Consider the following 26623-nt stretch of genomic DNA (forward strand, 5'->3'; position numbering starts at 1 on the left):
TGTTTGGTTTGCTGCTGCGGAAAGGGGGTGGGTAATAAAATCTTGCTACGCGATCCAACCCACTTGTCGCTGCGGTCACATCTCGGCCATACCACTCGGACGTTTGCGGCGTCTTTCGCGACAGGACAGCTGCTGTTCGACGTAGTTTTCTTTTTCAGGTGTACCAGCGTGGCAATAACACTTTTATTGCCGTTTTGTAGCACGGTTTTTGCAACGTAAGGTTTTAGAGCTAGACCGCTTTATCGCATTACAACGTCCGGTTTGGGTACGATTAATTATGCCAAACCGTGTATGGAAAGGAAATTAGCTCTCGCTCTTTCTCAAATCCATCTATTGGATGAACAAGTAGGTTACAAAGTCAGAATGCGACGGTTTTGTACTGTGCACGGTACAACTTGAGGCGTTCTGTAATGCAGATTGCATACTTTCTGCTTCATACATCTTTGCAATAATGTTGCAACTTACAGGTTCGCTGCAGATCAACAGGTTCTTTGTGCCAATCATTCAAACCAACAGGAAATGCAACTTTCTGTCCATTCTTTGTAATGGACGATACACAGTTTTGTAGGCCAAATTTCACCGACGCAAAATTGGTTTGTTAGCTTGCTCGCTATCGCTCGAAAAAGGGCAAAGCTTCTGATCAATCGCGTAGCCAAAAACAAAAAACAAAAAAAAAGAAGCAATGCTCCTTTTCATCTAGCACCGAGAACCGCGTATATGCGCCGGAAAACACGAATGCAGTCGTGTTCTGGCAGCGAGAAACAACTCAATCAATCATGAAAATCCAATTATTTTGCCAGCAACCGAAACCGAAATGACTTCTTTCCCGTGCAGTGCAGTGGTGCACCGTGCGCGGTACTGTGTAGCGCGTATCATATCTTCCTTTCGTCGGCTCCCCGGAGGCGAAGTGCGAATGATACGCGAATTAGTGGCAAATTATTCCACACCATGCACTCGAGACCCGGTGTGTCGAATGTTGTTCGCTCAGTCAGTACCCCTTCCTCCTCGGTGAACGGAATGGAGCAACAACAACCAACCAAAAAAAAAAAAAAACGGCTTACCAAACGAACTGCAAACAAATCGCAATCCTATCCCCTAGTTAGGCTGTTTGCGGGGTCAACTATGGTGTGTTATGATGCCAGCTCCCAGGGCGGACACATGCACGCAATGCACAACTCGTGCGCTCTCTCACTCTAGCTCTCGAATGCATAGTTGCCTCTAATGCAATCAACAGCCAACGCAGTGACCAGTGACGCGCATGGCCGAACAAATTCTGCCACTGCTGCTGGATCTGGACTTCAACTGGCTCTTAATTAGCCTTTTCCGGTGTAGCACTTCCGCGGTTGACACGGGGCCCGAGAGATGTTCGGATGACTGTGCGTGACCCGGCGCTGGTCGGACGGATTTAGGACCTCCGGGAGATTTGCTCCACTACCACCACCGCGTACTGTGAGCCGTCCCACGTTCGACGGATCATCACGTTCGTCATTGGCCTCGGCTCGTCGGACATGGCCGTCGCCTGCATCCCGCTACCCACCAGGGAGGCTGGCACAGTATTGGAGACTTGAGGAATCCTTCAAACCATACGAAAGGAGCGATTGATTATTCAACTGTTCAACGGTGGGTCCAATGGAATGGTTCAAAGCGCGACAGGCCACGAACCCTTACACACCTCGTTATTGTTTATTCTGTATCTCAGGGGTGAGTGTCCGGGAGTGGATTCACTACTACCACCACCTCCGCCGCCGCCGACAGCTAATGACATTCCGATCCCAGGGCGATTCCGGAAGCATTCCGGATGCATTGCTTACTCCGTTGGGTTGTTGATTGTGTCAATATTGGCATCTAGCTCGCGAAATTTGCGGCCTAGTGTGCGCTTTTGGAGGCATGTTTGGCAGTAAATTTGATTGTGCGCACCTGGAGCGCATGGGAGAGCGTGTTTGATTTGGCCGCCGGGCGGGCGGACGGGCATAATACCGGGAACAATTTATCGGGCAAATGGTGGCGCGGTGCTGGTGCTCCCGATTCAATTAGCTTGCTTCTGCAGGTCGGAACGTTCATATTCGTGCGCTGGCAGGTCGGTCGGATCGAGAGATTTATGAGCTGATATACACAGAGACGATTCGGTCGTAGGGAATAGTAAAGTTTGGGTTAAACCATTTACGTGCAGCACACTGCACACGACGTAATGATGTTGGCTGTGGAGTTAATATTCCGTGACTAAAATTTATGCTCCACAATCATTGGGGAATCACTATGAATCTTTATGAACTTAACCTACTTATGGCTCATACTGATCTATGCGTTTTTTCGTGTGCTTTTCTTTCTCAGCTTCCAATTATAAAGCGACCGCGATGCGTGTGTGAGACGAACCATGCTGAAACCGTAAACTTTTGTAAGTATAATTTTCCCGAATTTCATGTACAACCTTGAACCTCAGTCGCCAAACAATCCGCTCGTGGTGGCGTGGTTAGATTACGTATGAACATGAAAACAGCTCTACACATGATTCAATCAACCCGGCCCGGGGACCGATGGGCTCACCCGATTACGTGCGCGGTACTGTTTGCTTTTGACAGCAAAGTGTCACCGATCTGCTCGGGGCGTGCGGATGGTCCAAACCCTCCCCCATTTGTTCCACATCATTTGATGCTGACGTAAGCGAAAACCCGCGAGTGGTGCAACGTTAGATCTCACGTTTACGCGAACACCGACGGCTTTAAGCCACGCAGAACAACCAGCACACAGCTACAAGCTTTACAAAATTTCGGCTTTTCCGCCAAATACAAAATGATTTGTCCACCCTCCACCCTTCCTCAGCAAAACAGATCCATCATTGGGCGGCGTGAGGGCGCATTCGGGCCGAACGGGCACATCAGTTTATCAGCATCATCCGCGCCATGGATGCTCGCGCTCCATGTACAACCGGGTTTCGCCGAGATGTGTGCTACCGTGCGTGACGCGTCAACCTTGAACCGATCGATTCGGAACCCACCTCCCACCTACCGGTACACTACAATGTTTGCATACGTGTGTGTGTGTGTTTGCGTTTGTTGTAGTTTGCCGGCGTAACCTAAGCGCAAACCGTTTGCATGTTCCTTGTATGTCACGTGTCAGGAGAGCATGCCGATCAAAAGAAGCGATGCAGCCGCGCCACCGTTGCCGTCCACCGACCGACTGCTTCCGTGCGCGTGTGGAACGACTAGCGATCGTGCCATTATTCCGTCGCGGTATGTGTGTTTTTGTACCCCTTCGCTTTTTTTTGTTGTTGTTTCTGGCCAGAAGGTGACACGATGTAAAACACATCGAATCAATGCTAGCCATCGCCCACTGGCGGGTCGCGATCAGGTGCGGAAATGGGACACCGGCACGGCAGCACCGGAGATCGGCGCAACGTGAGGCAGGTGAAGCTAATTTGTCGTGACATACTCACGAAGCAAACGGGAACGGGAGTGGAACGGGCAGGCCCGGCGGAGGGGTGTGGTAGAAAGTTGGAATGGAACCGAATTTGTGTACCAAAATTTAGGGACACACGGGTACACACAAACCGGGCATGAAATTGCTTCTGACGCATACACTTGTGGAGCTTTTTTGTATTTTTGTTGAAGGATTTTAATCTGCCTGCCATTGTGCGATGCTTTGGGCTGACACTGAACCGAACAATATCGTTTCAATGAAGAGTTTATGGTCGAAGCATTTTGATTCAGATCTGACGGTTTGATAGTTAACCTTTTTCGAAACCCTTTTATAAAACATGGCACAGCTGAGAAGCAAAAATGTGCGCTCAACCATTGAAAAATATGTATAAATATAAATTTAAATAAGAACTTTACCACCCAAAAAGCGCCTCTCAATGTTTGATGGCATAAAGCGTTTGGCTTGTAATGGCTTGTCAAACAAAACAAAAAACACCTGTCACGATCTGAAAGCTCCCCAGATGCAAGCCTCACCACGTCAAGGTCGACGCCGACGGCGGAAATTGAATCGATTAACCGACTAGGCAACACCGTTACAAAGACGCCGCTTCCGGTAGCACGATCCAATTTGCTACATCGGCCATACCCTCGTACTCTTCCTACCAAAAACACGCGCACACACACAGACAGCAAACTCCCCTGATTTCCATGTCGACACGGTTAATTGCAGGTGCCGGCGTGCAAACAACCTCATTTTGCAGCATCATTGCAACGCATGCCGCAAACCCTGCAAAAAAAAAAGATGGAAAGAAAAGCCCAACACAAAACCACCATCACCAGGTGAGAACCCCAAAATTATACCGCCACCAGCGTCCGGCGTTATGCCAGTATTGTACAGCCCCGGCACCGCTGGGGGACTGGGAAAGTGTCCAATTAATTGATCAATTTTTCAAATCCCCTCAACCGCGAATGATGACGCTTTGCGGGCGGGGTGCGGGCAAGTTCCGACCGAGGCCTAATCGGCACTAATCCAGTTTGGCCAAAACGGCGGTGGTTTTCGGTGGTGCCCGTAAACCGCAGCCGGTACATTTGTGGCGCTATACCATTTATTAGGATCGTGTTTTGTTTTTTTGTTATGTTGGTGCCGCTGTCGGTACTGTCACTCACCGTTTTAGCATAGCTGCTTCGAACGGAACCGAGCATTGAGTGAGCAGTACAGCGGGAATGGTTCGAGCCGATTGTGGCGCTTTTTTTTTTGTTACGTTTGCACCATCGGTGTTGTGTCTTTATTGCAACCGAACTGTGTTCGCTAACCATGCGCTAACGATAATGCCACCATTTCGCTTTATGGCCATCGTTCGGCTAGAATGGTTTGCAAAGGCGTTATCGGAATGTGTGGGTTACAAATTGTACCGAAAAAACAAAACGCGCCCTCATAAACAACTACATTATTGTGCTCCTTTAAACTTTCATCGTATCCATGTAGCTTCTAGTAGGAATATAATTGATGCAATTGAACTGAAAAGAGTATCCTTTCTATTGCTAACTTACGACGTTCAGCTTTGTTCCACGAACGATGTTGCCAAGCTTCCAAGCAAACAAAGCCGCTGTTTTACAGATTATTAATCCATCGAACATTCTTTACGAAGCTCGCTGCTAATTCGTGAAAGAACACAGGCTAATTGATAGCACACAAAAAAACGACCCATTGCACGCCACCTTTAACAACAAAGAACCATCGCGTCTCAAACGATCCAACAACGCTGTTGCTTTGTTGTACCTCCCCGGGGGTATTCTATGAGAACAAATTCTTCCTTTCTCTCTTGGTTGAGTCTGGACTCGGTTCGGACCCACTAGAGGGATACATCGCGGCACTGAGAGGACTGGTGTCTTGTACCGCACAAACGAGCACCTTCTGTACGAAGCAATGAACGATGCCGCCCGGTGTTTATGAAGTTATAATCGTTACATAAATGGCGCTTCTGGTCCGCTGATGGAAACCGATCCCCGCGCCACCGGCTCCGCTCCATTGGTCCGTCGGTGCACGGGAAAATACAATTCGTAATTGAACCATTAAGTCACCTCTTTTATTCCCTTGATGATGCTTCGTCTCTCGTATCGGGTCCAGCTTTAAAACAGCTTGATTGTATAAGCGTAATCGACTAGCTTTGTTTTTAGATGGCTTGCAGTTATAAAGAAGAGGCTCGTCTTGGGACGTGAACACGTGAGCGCCTCTCGCCAACACGAGAGGGTGTTGGATGAGTCTTACGTTTGGGCGTAAGACTCAAAAGTCAAAGCAATAAGGTGAAGCGAAGCGCTAGGAAAAACAAAAACATTACCCCTAGTACCGTGTACCCTCTTACACAGTGCAGTAAGACCAGGCGCAAGATCCAAACTCGTTTGCATGTCTTCAATTTTCCAGCTCGTGCTCGCTCTACTTATTTGCTCATATCTTTATTCGGTGCGCTAGATCGCCCGCTCCGGGTTAAGGGGTGGAGATCTTCTTCGACCGAGGTCGGTAAAGAAAATTTGATTGTAACCTCCTGCACACTGGAAGCCACTGGAACGCATAATGAGATGCATCCATACAACTATCTTGATCTTTGTTCCATATACTTTCTCCACGCGACTACTTCCTTTGTTTCTGTAGGGGAGAGCGAAGATCGGGCTCGCCGGGAACTGGTAGGACGTGATGTACGGGATACGCATCTCACGGTTCACGATTCGGAAACAACCGATTTCCGGGTGCGATCTCTTTCGTAACCGATCCCTCACTCCCCAGCTTTTTGGAGCAGCTCTCTTTCGCTGCTCCGTTTAAACCAGCACGAGCTTCGTGGCGTGTTGAGTGCGATCAAGAGTTGCCATATATCATTGGCACACAAAACAAAGTTTAGTTGCTTTCTAATCAACTTGTGTTTTGTAGCAGCAGCTTCCAGCAAAACTGGCAACAAGCACGCAAGTGGCGTCTTAAAACCTCTCCAGCACGGATTCATCACACCGTATTGCAACAAATCCTTGCAAGATTTGCTTTTAATTACAAACTGCTGGAAACCAACCGAAGTGTGCACCTCAGTTTTTGGGTAAAGTTTTTGAAGAGCGCGATACACTTACGCGATGGTGATGTTGTTGCAGAGTTAGCCAAAACCCCTTTCCTACTGCCAAATCAACCAGCTTCATGCAGCGTGTCGGTACCGGTATCATCTACTTGTGCGCTCAACAGTTCCCACAATTGAACAGCACTACATACGATTGTTTATGTTACGCTTCGATGAGGCTGCCGAAAGTTTGCTGCACGGGATGATACCTGTTGCAATGGTGGCTTAAGGGTGATGGTGGCGGACGTAATTCCTTCTGCTGAAGTATGTTATCGCTTTCGAGTGTTACTTTTGCATTTTGCACACGCCGAGCGGAGCTTGGGAATGGGAAAATTGAACATCTTCTCGAAGTCTATTGGGCCTAACGCGGTTGATGGGTTTTGTTCGTTTTCAACGGTTGAATATTTCATACTTAGAATAATGTATTATTTATTTCAATCCGCTATTCAGCATACTGGACGAGATAAAAAAAAATCAATTTTCGGGAAATATTTTCAATGACGGTCATTGCATTGGTATGTTAAATTCATAAAATTCCCACTAATTTGAAGCACTGCCATTCAATCTCATGTATTGATTCTCACATTTCCTGCATTTTTAATATCCATCCTAACCAAAACACAAATACAATTTGCCGTTCTTGTTTTGCCGTTTCATAAAATCCAATTTTTGTAAATGAAATTCTGATTTTTCCCAACCGTCCAAACAGCTCAGCTGTTTGCGACAACATGAAATTTACAAACAATTGTGCGACGACCTTTTGCAATCTACCAAAAACTGCTCGCAAAAGGGAAAATTGCGAAAAATCAATTAAAATCAATGTTAGTTTCGGAAAAGCTTCGCTCGCTCGCAGCTGCCCTCTCTTTTGTGGGCAGGGATTTGTGGGGAATTAAAAATGTACAAAAAAAAGCAAAAAGATACACCATATTCGACCAGCCCTTCTGCACACCGAAAGCACGGGCTGTGGAGTGTTTGATTTTTATTTCCACACTCTAAAGGTCAACAAAATCAAATGTGTGCACAACCCCTCGGTCTCGATAGAATTAACGCGAAAGTGTACGCAACGCTGTTGGCGCGTGTTTGCGCAACGGTGTTTTACCTTTTGGGGAATGTTCGGACTTGTTCCATTAGGATCTAGTGGGATAGAAAATATTTATGAAAATTTTGTTTTATTTTATTTTTTTATTCCTAACTTTTCAAATCAACATCATCGCTCCCGAGCGAGTGCAGGTTGGAAATCAGAGCAGGAAAAATTAAAAAAAAAATTCATTCGTCAATATTTTCACCCGAAAAAGCCATAAACAGACATACATGGTCGAAAGCATATAAAGTTTTGCTGCCGCAAAACGCACACAACACAATCAAACATTTATGTGTGTATCGGTTAGGTCTACAACACCACTTTGCATTTGCGAAGCTATGGCTGCACTGTTTTGTGTTATAACATTTTAGTTCTTTTCTACTCCTACCAACCTGGAAGGAAGGAAACATTTGTCAGATTCAGTGACAATGGGCTGACGACTTATTGGCAGCGGAACACGCTTAAATACAACCTAAACCTTCCCGCCTGCTCTGACCGGGAAATGGGAGTCCCTGCGGATTGTGTGAAACAATAGCCAACCCACCGACACCGACCCTTTGTTTCCCTCACCTTCGCCATCGATAGTGAAAGCTTGTAGCGTCCAGCAGAGCGAAGACGCTCGAGAAGAAGATGGTCAGGGCTATCGATTTGTCGCTGTGTGTGGTTGAAATTGAAAAACAAAAACAAGAAAGAGAGAGAGTGTGCGAATCGTAAGAACAGTCGCGGAAAGACAAAAACAAAACAAACCCAGCATATTCAAAGGAAAGGTAAATGAGTTGAATCATCGGCGGCGCGCTGGTGCTGGCGGCCACAACACGGGGCCTTCACCTTGACAGGCACCATAAATCCGTTCGGCTGGCGGTTGATTGATTTATGAAGCCTCTCTGGTCCATGCGTGTGTGTGTGTTTGCAGGCGGCCGGGTTTTTGTGTGTTTTGTGTTTCAGTGCTGCTGCTGTTTTTCTTCGCTCTGTCCCTATTTTCCACCGTGCTAGCGGCAGCAAACATGCAAACCGTGCAACGCCACATGACAACACATGCCGCTATCAAATTCGCACCTCACGCTCTAATACAATGCAGGCGGGAGACAGACGCGTTCGGTTGCGGGCGCACAATGGAAGGGAAAGGAAAAGTCTTGCCTTTTTTGGTGGCGGTGGAAATGGGGAAGGAGGATGTGGTAAAATGATAAGTCGCTCGGGGCTGGGGGACTCACACACTTGGGTCACAAATCGTTCGCGTCGCGTACGGCGGGAAATGTTGTCGTCGTGTGCATGAAAAATGCACCATCAGGCCGGCACTGTGAACATGAATGATGACAGTTTGCAGTGTCATTTCGCGTTTTTGTTTTGTCCCCGTACGAAAGAGCTTTTAGAGGTAAACCTGGCGAACGTGTCGGTGGCTTTTTGCAGTTTGAGGTTTTGTGATCGATGGTCAATGACGGACGATGAGGGTGGATAGGGGTACTGTACTGTTTTTATAGTGTATTTGCGTTCTAAGCTGTGTTGTTTCTAAGCCAAACAGCCAACAAATAGATACAATAGAAGTGGAACACAACAAATAGATACAAACCATTATTTTCATGATTAATGCACTTGTTGTATTTCAATGTCATTTACTTCAATTTTATTGCACTAACATGTGTACGTGTTGGAGTATGATTTATCCCCTCAAACATGTTTGAATAATTTAGTTGTGTTATTACAAATATTGCTGTTCATGACTCCATACTATTGACATAGTCACTCGGGTTGTTCTCACTCTCGCAAACTTCACTCGTAAAGAAAATGACACCGATTTCTTATCCTCCAGTCGAACAGCGCCATCCTTCCAGTGCCGAAAAAAAACCCCCAACAAAACAACACTGTCACCGTAATTTTAAATCGCTAAATGCCTTTCTCCTTGCACCTGGTCCGCCAGCGTCCAATTTGCCGCACTTACAGAGCAATTCGTTGCTACATTAGGAGCTGATTTGCGTTCCGCCCATTGCTTACCGGCGACACTAAGCGCCCTTGAAACGAGTGACTAAGTGGCGGTACCAAACTACCAAACAAATGCACTTCCCATCCGCTCGATTGGCTTTCCTTTTTTTGCTTTTTTTTTGTTTCTCCAAATCGTCGAATTTTCCCTTTTCCTCGCACATCGCCGGCGTGGCCGGAGGTTCACTTTACGACGCGTCTCGGGCCGATGCATCGTTCCCATCGTTGTCACCATGCGTAACCGGCATTTGCGATTCTTTCGTTTCGTTTCGTTGCGCTATTCTCGCCCGGTCGCTATTTTGTGCGCGCGCCCATGTTTAACCCGCGCCGTTTTGCCTTTCCCCGCCTTGTTGTGTTTTGAGGACGCCCTGGCATGGTTTCGCTTTCACCGTTTTTCCCAACATTCGATGGGCCCCGGGAATTTCCCTTGCCGTGGTTTCGTCCGTGACAGTTTGGCAGCGTTTTTTGGTTTTCCTTTGCCCGAGACAACAGTTTCTTTTTTATTTGCAGCTGCTTCATGCTTGATCTTTCACTTGAATAATCGTTTCCGAACAGAGCATTCACACGCATTACCGCAGCCTCGCCCGTGCGGTTGTGTTTGTCTAAATATGCTGTTTTTTTTATTCTTCTGTTTCTCGCCGTTGCGAAAGGTGCTTTGGTTTAGTTTGGCTTCCTCATTGGATGTTCATTTTCCAGCACATAAGGTCGCAAATTATCACACGCACTGAGGGTGAGCGGCCTGCTCTTGTACCATGTTCACCACATCACGATCTTCGATCGACAGCCTCCATCTGGCTAAGAGAGGCTCGAGAAAGGCAGCGTAAAGATTCACCTGTGCTGCCAGTTTTCGTTTTGCGTTTTTGGGGCCAGCTCAGAAACGGGCACACAACGCACCCAAACCAAGCGCCTATTATGTCGACATAATTGGGTCAATTTCTGTGCTGTGCATCAGACGCGAGGGCACAACAACAACAAAAAATGCTTTTTCCTTCCCCCCGTTTTCTATCAAGCGTCATACCATTTTCCATTCTCTGGTTTTCGCCGACGATCCCGACGATCACTCTTGCTTTTCAGCCACACGCTTTGGGTGAAATTCAGCAATCAGGTGCGCCCCTACGGCAACATTCGCAACATACCGTCATCTAGCCCATGGCATACATGGGGTACGGTATGTTTTCCTTTTGCTTGCTATACGCTCACGCACACGCACGCTGTGGCGTGAAAAATGGTAAGAAATCACACAAGCCGCCCGCGCCGCAAGACGATGGACATTACTGCACCGCTGCCGTTGCTGCGTTTCGTATTTCCGATTTTGAGGTCGCACCGGCGAAAGATACGTACGTGCTGAAAGATGTTGATTGCACGCGAGCGCCATTTAGTCGCCGAAGATGATGAAGATTGTGATAATGAGCTGGCTGCCGGCAGTGTCTGCACTGCGGACGGCGCGCATCGCTCTCTCGACGGCTTCTCTTTTCGCACTCAACTCCTGGGGCTGGGTCAAGAATTAGATATGCGTTTTCCCTCCGCTTTTTTTTTTTTGGTACAAAAAAAAACACATCATGACATGAAAAACGGTTCCATTCTCTGCATGCCAGCCGGCCATCTACCTGTAGCCCCGATCTCGAAAAGTAGCTCACGAAGGTGGATTTTTCTTTCCCTTCTGCGGACTCGGCGGTAATGGATGTCTCAAAAATGTTCGCATACAGCAAGCGGCTACAACGACGCGAGACGATTAATGCGGCCGAATGGGGCCGAAAATTGAAAACAACACCGGCACCGCCGTGGACGTGCAAGAAGAACGGAAATTAACACCGTAACACGCGGAGGACCGCCGTGGAGGAACAAAAGAAAATGAAGCCGAACGATGGGCACGGGCGGGGCGATACCGTTTGCGCACCTGCCCAGCTAGTTAGTAGTGTGCGGCGGCTGGTAAACCGCCACAGGGGTCGGTACGAAATTATGCGAGCGATTACGTCGGAAAACATTCACCGCCAACGACGAGCCACCGCGCGCTCCCCGCGTGACCTGACCCGCAAATGGGGACGCATCGACGCGGCTGCTGGGCGGGATGGGAAAATTTTAGGCTCTGGGGCTGATGAGGTTCGCTGATGTGTTCGGCGTTTGTGTTCAGCACGACACGGGCCTCCGTAATCGGGGGATGAGCTGGCCGGGCGGGACGGACCTAGACCACAGTCGGTTACACTTTTGCAGCCTTCATAATTGAATGTCACGACGGCGGCGGGAAAACGGTACCAGAGTGCGAGAGAACGGCCAGTTAGCTGCAATTGGCTACGCAACGAGGCTTCTTTCATGGGGAACCACATTTGTTAGTCATAAAACCGCAGCGACAGTGGACAGTGGTGGGGCCGACCTAGACATCGCACTTTAACGCATCGCTCAGTCCAATGGGAACTCGGTCCCCGAAATGGGTTTTCCGACGATGGTCACGATATGTAGGTCAGGTCTGGTTGAAAAAAGAGCCCTTAAGCATATCATTGGCATAGCGTTTGCTGGCAGATTTACATCATAAACGTCGTAAACGCTTCACGAATTAAGACACCAGTGGAGGTGGCGGGAAGCGACCAAGATTTGTTGAAAACACTCGAATACGAAAAAGTAGACTAGATCGTCGCATCAAAACACGCTGCGCAAATATTGTGTCAGACAGAGTGTGTGTGTGTGTGTGTTGTTGTTTTTGGGGAGGAAGACTGTATGTAACCCGGCACAGATACACGGCGTCAGAGCTGGTGCGAAGCAAATGGAAATGGTTTGGGATTGTTTGGAGATAAAAGCGTCACAGTGCGTCACGCCAGTCAGGTAGGCCGGCACATGTGCACTCAGGACGTGATATTTCTGTATGGTTGGATTAAATATATGAATCATAAGCACTCCCTGCGAGAATCAATATTCTTGGGCGATTGATTGCATAGAAAGTGAGTAATGACGGTGTCAACGAATCAACGAATCAACGAAACTCAGCAGCTATTACGTCAACTAGTCAACTCAACTAGTTAGGATATGTTAGGAAGTTCAATTAATCTTGGTTTTATTGGAATTTCGCTGTCTTTTTGCGGTTCCAACATGTTTTGCTCAATAGTAATAACGAATTTGTATAAAAGGCAATCAAGATCGATCTTACGCCATGTGCAACATGCAATTCTTTATTTCAATTGCTAGCAATCATTATCATCACGTTCGTACCGCGACAAAATGCATGCAACTACAACTACAATTCATCGTTGCAAAACGCCACAATTACAGTCCGCTAACTTTCGTTCCTCAGATGTAACCTTGCAAAAGGGACGGCCGTGGTCTCCGAGCCTTCCAAGCCTTATCTCGCGATAGGGTTAGCGTGGTCATGTCGACTCCGCTTACGCGACTCGTGAACGCAATGATTGATTGGCGATCTTTGATTTGCGTCTGTATGCTGGGCAGCGAGCCAGGCACGAACACGAACGTAGTCGGTTATTCACTCGTACCATTGATGTACGTCTTATCAAGAAGCTTAACCGTCCAAATGTCTGGTCTGGGGCGTCTAGTCCCGATTACTAACCACCTGCTAATTAATAGCCGAAACGGCAGCGCTTCGCATGTTTCGAGCCTCTAATGCAGTAATGGAATCAGGCAATAAAACGGTGCCAAGATAACCCATCCGATAGGGGAACGAACTTCACACACAAAAATCGGCTGAAGCCTAAGCTACGCTTATGAACGATGGTGTGGTTTCTGCTCGTAAATAAAAAAAACTAAATCATATCACTAGCTCTGCCAGCGCAAATCCAAATGATCGTTAGATAAAGGAAAAAAAAATGCTTTTAGTTTTGTGAAATGCCACCAAACAACAACGCTCCATCAGACCACTTCATTGAGCAAAAATCATTTGACGGACAATTCTTTCCTCACCAACGCTAGCCAACCAGAGCGCTCCGCTTATCAAGCAATACTATCGGAACGGAATCAACAAACGAACAAAACACGGCACAGCAAATCCCTTCAAACTCGCCGAGTTCAAATACCGATCAGCGCCCGCCCCGAGGTCAATTGCAGCGCGTTTATGCAATTGTGCAATTGTTTTCACACAGCAGTGCCTTTCACGTGATCGCCTCGAGCGGGTCAGTAATTTGAGCACATTTTCTACTCTTTGTTCACCATGCAAGATGAGTCGTGTGTAAGTGGGAATGTGCTATCAGCAGCACGGGCTGTAAAAGATGTGAGAGTGGCCGATCGTGCACTGGCAATGTGGGAGTTAGCAGATCGCTTCTGATAGCCGAACTTCTGAAAGAGCGGGTAGCTCTTTCCAAGCAAAATACTTTGTAACAATTATTTGCCGTTAATCTCGTTTTACTAAACCTGCACGGGAAAAGGTCAAACACGTGATAAACTCCCGCAGAAAGCTCCCGGGGTTGGTTAACATTTCCCGAGCTTCCCACTCACATATGCACACACGTGTGCACCGGAAACTTCCCCGTATAGTTTATGTACCTGGTCGTGTTCTTTTGCTTTATCGTCCAGTTCCAGCTATACAGCTCGTGTAAGCGATGTTCGAAGCCATTTTAATGAAAACGCGCTCTACCCCAATTAACCCACAAACCAGTGGCAAGAAGCCTTATTTCACTGCCCATTTAAGCAGCATCTTTGCATCTTCCAACGCCACAAACGACCGCCATCCAGATCACCTTCCGACGCTACTCCATCCAGAATTTGAAGTGTTCGAATGCACAAAAAATCCATTACACACAACATACAGAAACACAGCATCGTAAAGAGTGGGCTCAGCGGGCACAAAAACCAGGCCAAACGGTACCGGGCACGAGCCTTGGGAGCCTTCGGGAACGTGGCAACGTGTTCGAAATGGTCAAGAATCTTCGCATTCGTGCATTCGTGAGGATCGCGTTGCGCTTGGATGTAATAATTAGAAGGTTTACGCCCTGCCCAGCAGGCACCAGCACCGCTACCAGGGAGGGCAGTGAAAGAACTGCAGCTAACTCAACAGTGTGCTCCTTTCTGGGTGGCTTATCGATCGATGGTAATGATTTATTATCGCCTACCCCGTGGAAGGTATCGAACGATCCGTTGGTAATGTGTTCCGGCACGCTCTGCTCTGGCCAAAAAGATAAAAAATGAGATCAACAACCACAAACAACCGTGGCCAGGGGGATTGTTCCGGATACCATTCATCAATGGTAATTAAAGCCTCACTCAGCAGGCGGCTTGTTTTTTTTATGGAGATCATGAGCAATCGTACCGTTTCTTCGAGCAGAGGCACACATTTCTAGAACGATCAGATTTTGAAGTGATTGTAACCTATTACGGTGTGGTAGCATTCCAGGAAAATGATTCCTTTTGTTACATTGAGTTCAAGGGAATTTAAAGATCTTCCTTCTCCAAACTCCAGGCAGCTCCAAAGTATTACTATCTCACTATTTTTCTTCATCGAAATAGGTTGAAGTTCTTGCTACGACTTCCAGTAAAGAAGCGTTGGAATTCCTATCAAGATGGTAAAAGGCAATGTCTGACACTAAACTGTACCTAAAACATTGCATTAAGCGGCTCATACACAACCGTCATAAACGGTCCCGAAAACCACAACAATGACCAACAGTAATTGTATGGCCATCAGTACGTGTTTGGCCCGACAGCGAAGAAGCGTCAGGCGCTTTAAAGTTCCGTTCCCCGAGCAGCGATCCGTTAATGATGATCCAGCTACACTCTATGTAAGCTTTGTCTCGGTTTCGGATCCAGTATCGCGTTATTAGATCCTCCGAAAATCCCTCCCTGGCAATAAAGATGCCACTGAGACGATAAGGAATTCTCCTCCCATTCCCGCTTGCTGCGCCTTCGTTTGCCCTTTGCTCCGCTTCCCATCTCACAAGTGTTGCGCAACAGGCCAACTCTGATCTTCTGATCCGTTTCAAGATCCACATCTATCGCTGCGTTTAAGCGGGAGTTTCGCTTTTGATTGACTTTCGGTGGGAAGAATAAAAATAACAAAAAACAGTACACCAACCTCTTTCATAACTCGCGGGAACAAGCAGTGCAAGGCTGTGTACGGTTTAATTATCGCTTACCCGGTAGCAGTGGCAAAGGTTCTCCTTTACGTGATCTTCTCTTGATCGCAAAACGCCCTTCCCGTCGTTGTTGTCCCACGTCGGAAAGTGATCCATTTCATTTCTCAACGAAGCTGGTCGATATGGCTGGCACAACGATGCAATAAGAGATCGGTGAATCAACCGCGTATGTGGCAGTAGTACGGCAGAACGGTCGGAGAACGTTTGGCATTTTCTTTTATTGTGCTTAATTTTTATTTCTCCCTTTGGATTGGAACGTTTTTTGTTGCTGCTGTTCGGTTGGACGGCGGTGTTCGATAGCGGTGCTTCTTGGCACCGGGCAATAACGGCGGTTAGCCGCGGGTGAGGGACCCGCGGCTAGCTAGCTCTGGACGGTGGTCCGTTAGCTACAATTACCGCAGCGCAGCGCTTTTCGGTGAGGATTAATGTCTTGTTCATCGATGAGATAAGCACACGGCCAAAGAGCCGGTGGCGTGGTTTGCATCAAGGGGACGGGGAAGGGTATATCGATAAAAAAAAGAAATGGAAGTAACAACACAAAACCCCAATCAGTGTAAAACCACAAAATCCGCACCCGTGGAGATTTCTGCTCTAAAGTGTAACCCATTTTTCTTCTTATTCATACAAATTTCCCGTCGTCCCGTCCAAGCCTTAAATTGTCAAAGCATTTCCCATTTTCCATCAGTTCCGTTTGGGGCTTTCCTTTAATTGCCGCCCGAACGTTAGTTTCAATTTGATGCAGATTATGTGTTTTCGTAGTCGCAGAACGGTAAACACGTAAACCACGTGACAAAACGGCGCCACAACCGAAAGACCGGGCGAGCGCACAGTCGCGGGACCGAAACTATCAAAAATCAATTTAGATGCCCAGCGAGCATGATGATGCATGGGAGGAAAGCTACAACGAAACAACCCAACAAACACAGCAACCGCCGACTAATCGTGGGCATGGGGTCCGCCGCACTGTGCCTTGTGCATTTCCGGTCATTTCCTCATTCAGCGGCTGTTTCCGTTACAGTTTGGCTGACGGGACGGGGCGGTGTGCTAGCTGGGTCAGGTCATCGGCCCGGTGGAGAGGGTGGAGGGATGGTAGAGGGGATGGACAACATTTCTCTTGTTTGCATCGTTTGAACAACCCGTCACACGGCCATCACTCACACACTCCCGCTTATGGGGAGCGAAGCTGACGGACATGCGTGGCAGCCGCGCTCGCTTGAACCTTGGTGTTGAATATGATTTATGTGGATCAGTGTTCCCATCCACGATCGCATCATCTCCTGCGGAGAGCGCACTGCAGGCAGCGATCATCTCCTGCGGCTTATGTGAGCGTCTTCCGCCCCGCCGGGAATCCAGATTCCCCCAATGGAAATGCGTGCCCACGCTGTGCTAGTCGGACTAATCCCGCTTGGTTTTACTTCGCCCACAGCCTTTCTTTGCCGCGAGCTCCCCAATTTTGTCTAGTTTTGTATTCCAAAAAATGAACCCGAGCGAATGACCTCGTTTGGCGTTTTGGGGGAAGATTTTTCGAATTGGGTTTTTGTTTTTGTTTTATCGCCTCACCTCAACCGACCTACCCGAGGGCGATACATATATATATTGTTTCCGGTGTGCAAAACAGGCAACACACACTCCCAACTCTGGGAGATTGGGTCAACGTGTTTGGATGCACATCCAATTAAATCTAATCACCTCACCACGCCAGCTAGGCAGGTATTCGCACTCATAATGACCGTAATCAAACGAAACGGATGCTCTCCCGCACTTCTCGATGATAAACAGTCTTGACGGATGGGCGCAAAATCCACCAAAAGACGGCGCACATATTCCGCGCACCGTGTAGCCCCGTTTGGCAAGACGAAGCACCAGCACGGTGCGAATCGGCCGTCCAATCAGGAGGCATATGCATAGATATATATGGGTCAAGCTGTAATTATCCACCAAACGCATCATAGATCTCGTGCTGGGGAGGCAACAGCGCTGTGTGTTTGTGAATGGTGTTTGGGATGGTGGGGAGATCGATACGATCAGCAATCATCATGCACGCATGCACCACGGTGGCCTTGTTCTTGCAATCATAATTTCTCCCACCCCACTGATCAGTCAAATCATCTACATGCCACAAAAAATGCAAACAAAGGTGTAGTACACTGAGCAAAACCATCTGCGCGCGCGTGTGTGTGTGTGGCAAATACATGAAAAGGGGGTCAAAACAACCACCTGCATGAATGCATTACGAAAACACATTAAATTCAATTTTTCTTAGATTGTTTGCCTGAAGTGCAAATTACTTAATGTGTGCTATTCTCTTCTTCTAATTGCAGACACGACGTCCACGGCAGCCTGCTACGCAGCAAGAGCCACTGGTAGTGATCTCTCGCATCAAGATCTCTCTCACTGATAGACGATTCTTGCAACCGCCCGAGAAGCACCTGACTTGCCTGCTGTCGAGCTGCTGCTGAAGCAAATCTCCCCCAAAGAAGTGTCCACAAACCGCTAACGCACTTCCTGGGGCACCTGTGCGTCCGGTACGTGCCGAATAAGCCCACCGGCTCCCAGCTTCGAAGCTGTTCCCCGGCTCATCGATACACACCACTACACGCGTGACCATCAGCATCTTCTTACTCTCTATCATCCCTCCCTTCCTTCGCACGGCCCACGATACACCGTGCACAACCGTTGAGTAAACTAACGCAATCGTCAGAGCGCATCCCAATACCCCCCCCCCCCATGTGTAAAAGCTTCCCCCAAAATACCAACCCCCTCGTTCGGTATCAAAGTTCTCCCCGGCAACGCAACGCGAGAGAGTGTTTGTGAGAGAGAGTGAGAAACAATTGGCTTAGCTTCCGACAACACTTAGCCCCATCAGCTGTGGGAAGCCAGCTTTGGGAGAGGAGCACAAACAGCACCGGGCAGGGGAGGGGCGAAGTATAGGAACCGCCAGCAAACCCCCAAACCGTGAGAGTACCGCAGTATATCCAGAGCGGAGGCGGCGCGGTCCGACGTCACGGAGTGGGAAAAGGGTTCGGAGAGCCGGCCGGGTGCGCGCGATAGTTTAATGCGTCGCCGCGAACAGCGAACGGCGCAGCAACCGGCAGTGTTGGGTCGAGTTTCGCCCGAAACACGTCGCGAGAGCCAGCCAGCCAGACAGCGAACCCGATCTACTGCGAGCCCCGGGCGAACGGGTGACGTACACAGTGCAGTGGAGAGCAGAGGTGTTATGTAAAATCGAACGAACGAAGACGAGTTCTCGGGACGAGTAGAGAAGCTGCCACAAACCACATACTCACGCACACACTTTCTTATCATCCTGCATCGTGTCAGCAGAGCCTGGGCGTTAGGCGCGGATGTTTGTGACGCCGCGTGTAAGACAAACCGGGCGCGAGTTGCTTCATTGGATCGCCTTTTGTTGCGCGAGCGGTTGAGCAGCAGTTTCGGGTGGACAAACAGCGTCGAACTCACCGGTGGCACCGAGCAGCCGAGGTCCCAAACATGCTGACCGGTGCAAAATAAGCGATCAGCAAAGTGCGCGACGGCAGTGTAAACAGCCGACGGCAGCAGTGGCTCGGCGCGTCCCCGACGATGGTGTCGTTAGCGACAGTGCAGCACAGTTCGCTCGGAGCCCCACGGATTGCCATTCACACCACCGGCCACCACCGGCTGACCGATTGGAGCGATAAGAACGCGATCGAACCGATCGCCGATCGAGTGCCAAGACCTGGCGCAGGCGAATGTTCTGGTGATAGTGGCGCATCCCTGAGGATTCACCGTGTTTAGGAACGGGTCTCTGTGTCTGTGTGTGTGTTGTAGTGTTTATGTGTGAGGGCTGCCTCCTAAAACTGACCAAGGTGATAAGCTTGTTGGAGGGAGGGGTAGGCGGAGAAGGTGCTGCTGTAGTGAAGGGTTGGCGGCCACACGCCGGCAGTCGCTGTCGTGAAGGTGAAACGGTGAAAATAGCGCCCTGAGTGAGTGAACCTTGTGTTGTGTTATTATTTATTATTCTGTGCCCTCCAGTCACTGTGTGTGTGTGTGCTTCAAGACAATTCCGGAAAGGTGTCTGGCGCTGGTTTTGCACTCCCGTGTAAGTGCAACGTTGTCAGCGATCCAAGTAGGCAAAAGGTGCTAAAAGTAACATTTTGCAACATTGTGTATTTGTGTGTGTGCGTGTGTGTGTGCACGGTTAGTTAGCATCTTCCCCCACGTCTGGGCCGCGCGGTTCGGCTCACTCGGTGAACAGACACCGTGGCGAACGGATCCCATCCACCGCCCGGCCATCCACGTCGAAGCATCATGTACTGGATCCGGTCGAAGAAGCTGCGCGAGCGGCTCGCGCTCGGGTTCGGCGCCCTGCTCGTCCTCTTCACCCTGCTGCTCGTCGTCGACCTGCAGATGGATCTGGGGGTTTCGCGCGGCGAGTTCATACCCTCGCACGCCCGCATCCGGTACGCGAACCAGCCGGACCGGGCCGGCATCTACAACGAGTTCCACCGGAAGTATCTCGCCAAAAGCAACGCGTCCGGCTCGAAGGAGTACCTGACGACGAACGCGCAGCAGGCCCAGCACCGCGGCCACACCGACACGTCCGGGCCGGGCTACCCGGGCAAGGCGGCCGTCACCACCACCGTACCGCCGCCGCACGATCGCTTCAAGGATCTGACCGCGCTGGTCGTAGCGCCGCGCTCGAGCAAGCACCGGGCCCCGCAACCGTTCGAGCGTATCATCGTGCGCGAGGAAGCGTACACGGACGAGCCGCTCGACGATGACGAGGCGAACCCGACGCTCGGCGAGCTGCTCGATCTGCGGCCCGGCCCGAACGCCTCCAACCTGGAGCGCTTCCAGCTGCGCATCTCCAAGCGGGAGCTGTACCGGCGGGACGACACGCTCGTGAACGCGGTCATCGACGACATGGTGCGGCTGCCGATCCTGCACGTGGTGCAGAAGGAGGGCGGCACCCAGCTGAAGCTGATCATCGACTACCCGAACGAGGTGCACGCCCTGTTCAAGCCGATGCGCTTCCCGCGCGAACAGCAAACCCTGCCGAACCACTTCTACTTTACCGACTACGAGCGGCACACGGCCGAGATAGCGGCGTTCCATCTCGACCGGCTGCTCGGCTTCCGGCGGGCGATGCCCGTGACCGGCCGCATCCTCAACATCACCACCGAGATCTACCAGGTGGGGGACGAGGTGCTGCTCAAGACGTTCTTCGTGTCGCCGAGCAGCAATCTGTGCTTTCACGGCAAGTGCTCGTACTACTGCGACACGTCGCACGCGATCTGCGGCAATCCGGACACGCTCGAGGGTTCGTTCGCCGCCTTCCTGCCCACGCAGGACGATACGCAGCGCAAGGTGTGGCGGCATCCGTGGCGCCGCTCGTACCACAAGCGCCGGAAGGCGCAGTGGGAAACCGACTCCGACTACTGCACGATGGTGCGCGACATACCGCCGTACGACGAGGGCCGCCGGCTGCTCGACCTGATGGACATGGCCGTGTTCGACTTCCTCACCGGCAACATGGACCGGCACCACTACGAAACGTTCAAAATCTTCGGCAACGACACGTTCCCGATCCATCTGGATCATGGGCGCGGGTTCGGCAAACCGTTCCACGACGAGCTGTCCATCCTGGCGCCGGTGCTGCAGTGCTGCCTGATACGGGCGTCCACGCTCGAGACGCTGCTGCGCTTCCACAACGGCCCGCGGCCACTGTCCGAGGCGATGCGCGAATCGATGGCGGTGGATCCGATCGCGCCCGTGCTGTGGGAACCGCATCTGACGGCGCTCGATCGGCGCGTCGGCATCGTGCTGCAGGCGGTGCGGGACTGCATCCGCAAGTCGTCCGAGGAGGACACGGTGCACGGTGGCATACCGGAGGTGCCGAATGCGCTGGGACAGAGGGATGCGAACGGGTTCTATCGCTCCTAGCGACTGGCGGCCTACCGGCACGGGATGGAGCTGCAGGAGCGGCACGGACGGCTGCACGCCGTGAACCACCGGTACGCGCGGGCGGAACAGCCGGTCCAGTATCAGCAGCAGCAGCAGCACCATTACTACCAGCAGCAGCGGGGCGGTGCTCCCCGAGCCGGCTCCTCGACACGCTTCCTCGACCGAAGCCGCACACTGTACATAGTTGAGTAGGTGGGACGAATCCTAAGGGTCGCCGTGTGTATCAGCACACCGTAAGACTAATGGGACACATTACTAAGGCAATGTTAGGCTGTAAGGTAGGAGGGGAATTCCTTTGCGCGAGTATATGTGAATGATTTGTGTGTGTGTGCGGATGCGAATGATTGCGAATGGTTGCACGAGTGATATGAGCGTTTCTTGTAGGGCTAAGCATATAATTCTACTCCCTCGACATGAGCGGCCTAGAGGTTCCTAACCAGCATGGGGGGGGGAAGAGTAGCGTGTGTGTCAAACGAAACCGAACCGGGGTCGGAATCGGTGAATGTGAAAAGCCAACAAAAATCCGCGGGGAAAAAGAAGAGGAACTTTTGTTTTGTTTTTTAAGTTGTTTTAGTCACTGTAAGAAATACTGAAGCGACACAGTTCGGATCGAAAGATCGAGCGTAAGAATGGAAATAAAAAGTGGCACCACCACCCACACGGTGCGGAACATTGACCGCCTGCATTGAGGTTAGGGTCGCGGCCGGTAAAGTCCACCCGTTATTCTGCACCGAGCTGTGCCACTAGTTGTGTTTTAGGGATAGAGTAGACGAGTTAGCAATACCCTTAGTAGCGCAATAGTTAAACCCCGATCTTCACCCAACACCCCCGTTCCCTCCCTCTTCCCGCGGGGTGCCGGGTTGAAGCTTCTTTGAGGCCAAAGTTTTTAGTACACCACACATGCACCCACAAACCTACACACTCCCTGTCAGGACGATACTGCAGATGAAGTAGAGCGAGCGAACTGAATGGTTATGCGTGTGTGTGTGTGTTTTTGTTGTGTTTGCGTTAAATTTTCTTGTTACGAACGAATCCAACCCGATCCTCGAAGCCTCGGAGTGCGTTTTCTTGCGGAAGAAGAACACGTGTTGTGCTAAGTAGGCGTTCGCTGTTGCGCTGCGTTTTCGTGCGTTCCACGCGACACAGTTGATCGCTCTAAAAGGCCAGTAAATTAATAGGAAGCGAGTGAGTGTGTACGAGACGCGAAAAGAGAGAGAGAGAGAGAGAGAGAGGAATAATATAGAGCAATAATAAAATTAAATCCAAATAACAGTCTATCAGTGTCGATAGGAAAACAGCAAAAAAACACCCCAAAGGAGGGCAAAAACAAAACCACTCATGCTTGGAAAGTTGATGATGAGATGTGGTAGCTGAGCATAAGCATAAGTTCACACATTACGATAGAGGAGAAGCAAACGCATAAAAATGCGCATCATGAAAGGGAGAGAGAGAGAGCGAATGTTTTGGCGCATGAACGCAAAAGTCAATACGCATTTTCGCATCGGGCGCGTCGCAAGTGTGCGCGCGCGTGCACGACTGGGAAGCCATTGTGATGTATGTTTCTTGTTGTTTTTTTTTGTTTTGTTACGTTTAAAAAACAAATGGAGGAGGTGAGAGCAGGTAGCGAGATGTTTCAAAGTTCCGTCAAGACGCTGTTGTACTGCGCAAGGGGGAAACGGGATGAGTTTAGTTATATGCGCAAGCACGTTGCTGCACGTGGCTGCAAGTGGAGCAGCAGAGAAACGGTAATGCATCAACAAAATGTATTTAATAGGGGGGGGGGGGGGAGAAAAGGGAAGAAGCGAATATAAAACACACACACAAATAGATACCATAAACACAAACCAACCATGATAGTAAGAATACAGTAGAGCGGTACGAATAATAACTAAAACAATGAAACATATGTAACGAAAACACCGTAACACACGAGAAGGACATGAAGCAAAAGAAGAAAAAAAACAAAAAAGGTAATACAAAACGTGCTAATCTTTCATCCACTTATGTAGATAACTCTCTGCTTTTTTTAATGTTCTTTTTGTTGTAAAATTGTACACTGTTTCTTTCACTTCCTAATGCCAGACTGTTGTTTCGGTACTTGTCTACTGTCCTTCTCGCTTTTGCCCTTAAATCGATGGAAGTAAGAATTGAACCTTTTGGAGTGGGTGATTGCAGCAGACTGCTTGCAGAAATTGAAGGTTAACAAAGATGCCAAAAATAGTTAAAGTACCGTGGGCCGCATAATACGTTGCAATTTGGTGGCCATTGCCACTGCCGGAAACGCCAACATGGGAAAAGAGAGAAAGAACAAAACGCTCCATCGAAAGGGAGGGTGGGCCGATATCGATTACTGGCCAATCATGCTCTTTGCCCAGCTCTTTGATTAAGTTTGATTTGTTTTACTGTTGCCCTTCTCTCTCTCTCTCTTTGTCTCTCCCTTCCTTATTATTTCGCCCTTGTGGCCCTTCTCATCTGGCGTGGCTCAACATTCACACCCCGAGAGAAGAGAATCGTCGGAAATTGCAACGAAAATTTGCCTAACATCAAAAATCAATGACCATAATGGGTACACGCATGGGAAAGTGAATGGCGTGCCGGTCCCGTTAGCACGGATTTCTGGTGCGCAAAACATTACACATTAAGCGCAATCTGTTGGATTAGGAAGCAGCATCATTCCACACTTTTTCTTTTGTAGGGTTTTTTTTTGGTGGCTATTTCACAATGCGCCAAGTGTACATTTTGTAAAAATAAAACCGTTCTGTTTGATGTGGTTGCCCATTTTTCCATTGAGGCGTGTGTGCTTTGAGTGTGTGTATGTGTGTATGTGTGTCTTTGTATATAGAGCCGTCCGCTCCCCGTGTCTGTTATCCACTTAAATCGTTAATAACGTCTACTTCCTTCCTGCCCCGTTGGTACATGTGAGACGATCCCTCGTTATGTGGACTTCGTTTTATTGCCTCTCTCTCTCTCTCTCTCCCCTTCTCTCTGTGTGTGTAATCGGGTTTGTTTTGTTGTCTGTTACAATTACTGCCACTATCCAGCACACAATGTTCGCAATTTTGTCAATGTTAAACCAGCGTGTCAAAAGTTAAAGCCAGATGCAAAACGATTGCTATTTCAAAAAAAAGAGAACAAAAGGCTTGGTGGGTGTCCGTTTGTACGTTTTATCCCTTACTGCTAACTATGTGAAGAAAGAAAGAAGGAAAATCTGATATAAAATATCTCACTTCCATTCTGCGTCATGAACGACATTTTGTCATCACCATGCGGTCGTCAGGAGGTGTAAGCGTGATTGTTGTGTAGTAGAGATATTACTGTGACCTTTTTCTTTTCGTTTTTCGTTTCTAAGCATTAAAAATGAGCAGAAGAAAAATTAAAAAAAAAGTTAGGAGAAGAGAGACAACAAAATGGGAGTAAAAATAAAAGTCTGTTACTACTGTTTAGCTAAAACCTATTGAAGTGGGAATGGTAGTAGTCGGTTGTAATGGTCGGAAGGGAGAGGCAAGCGCAAACGTACCGAAGGTATAATAAATAAATAAATAAATAAACAAATACACAAATAACTGATCAGCTGTGGTATCGATTATGAGCTAATGATATAACATACCTAAATATATATATATAGATATACATATAAATAGTACGAAATGGAAACACGAACACGAATAAACTATTGAAATTTGACAGCCAAAAACGAGGTACAATTCTAGCGGGTGAGCGAGTGTGTAATGTTGATCCGAAAAATTGGCGTACTGATAATTGAGTACCTGGTGAGTTTTTAAGCAATGCTAGAACCTTTATACCTTGAGTTGACTGAACTGTGTAACTTTGACAGGTAAATATATGATTAGCAGGTTTGGCGGTGTACAACAAAATGTACCTTGAAACTCACTCCGTTGGACATCGTAACGACCTTCCAGATGTAAGTTGAAAACCAAAGAATGTGTTCTTTGCGCTGCCAAAACCAAACAAAAGGGCGTGTGTATCTAAGCCAAGACATTTCTTGCCCTAAAGACAGCTTCAATGAAAAGCCCCTTCATGGCGAGGTGAATCATAACACTGAATGTTGCAACGTGTCGTGTCCTCGCTCGCTCGTCCCAGGGACAGTCTTTCCTTCTCATGCTGTGCTGTGTTCCCCCGTGCCATCTAACCACCAAATGACTGACCTCCTGCTACCCGTGGTGACATTTCAAAGTTTGAAGCTAGAAGTTCTTATCAGAACCGTCTAGTTAATGGCACACGAGAATTAGGGTGGGTTGGCAGCAAGTGGGAAAACTTTCGCTAATGAAATCATTTTATCAACTGTCCGTCCGAACCGAACGAACGTTGCCGCTCAACTGTGCCAGTGGTTTTTACTTGTGGAAAGTGTTCAGCTTTTGCCCAGGTTGCAAGATACACACCGAGCTCACCCGACCTGGCCAGCTGGCTACCATTTGCTTGGGTGGGTTGATATTTTGCAAAGAATTCTGGCGAAGCAAGTCGGAAATCATTCCACCGCACCGATTCGCTTTCTGGCAAATTGTTTGCCACTGGCCAATTTCGTAACACCTGGGTTGGGAAGAGTTTCAGCAGAGCTCTGAGCGGGTACGAGCTGACATACTTTTGCACCAATCCGGGGGGGAAGCAGGAGTTCGCGAGGTTCTGCACTATTCCGCCGTGTGCTAATAATCATCGTATTTACATTTTTGTCACCCAAGCAAGCATGCGGAAAGATAACGGAAATTGGCACTGGCCAGGGTTTGGCCAGGGAGCGCGGAAAAGAAACGTTGTTTCGCTCGTTTTACGGGCGAATTGTTGTGAGAAGTGGGATTATGTTGAATCAACTTTCAGCACCGAACAAAGCCTGGTTTACAAGCTGGATTTATTATTGTTTTTTATTCAATGGAAATCTTTGGTCTTTCTGCAGCTTGGGGAGGGTGTAGATGTAACTCTGGGACTGGTGAATGCATTGCAATCACCAAGCAAGTACAACGCAAGTGTTAATTATTTCTCTAAAATCATCTACGCTCTTTTCTGGCTGAAATGAACCTTAAAGCACTAATTTTT

At 48.8% G+C, this 26623-nt stretch overlaps 1 protein-coding gene across 5 annotated transcripts in view; it reads left to right on the plus strand.

Annotated features, from left to right (window-relative positions):
* The window catches only part of LOC121603510 (extracellular serine/threonine protein CG31145), a 44681-nt gene extending 19986 nt beyond the window's left edge, over nucleotides 1-24695 (plus strand). For all 5 annotated transcript variants that reach the window (XM_041932344.1, XM_041932342.1, XM_041932343.1 and 2 more), the window contains 2 exons: nucleotides 2332-2395; nucleotides 17956-24695. In XM_041932344.1, coding sequence (XP_041788278.1) covers nucleotides 19922-21556 — 1635 coding nt within the window. In that variant the 5' untranslated portion in view covers nucleotides 2332-2395; nucleotides 17956-19921 and the 3' untranslated portion in view covers nucleotides 21557-24695. The remainder of the gene's footprint in view (nucleotides 1-2331; nucleotides 2396-17955) is intronic.
* Nucleotides 24696-26623: the final 1928 nt, after the last annotated feature.

The sequence above is a fragment of the Anopheles merus genome, chromosome 2R (assembly GCF_017562075.2).
Source record: "Anopheles merus strain MAF chromosome 2R, AmerM5.1, whole genome shotgun sequence".
Taxonomy (NCBI): Eukaryota; Metazoa; Arthropoda; class Insecta; order Diptera; family Culicidae; genus Anopheles; species Anopheles merus.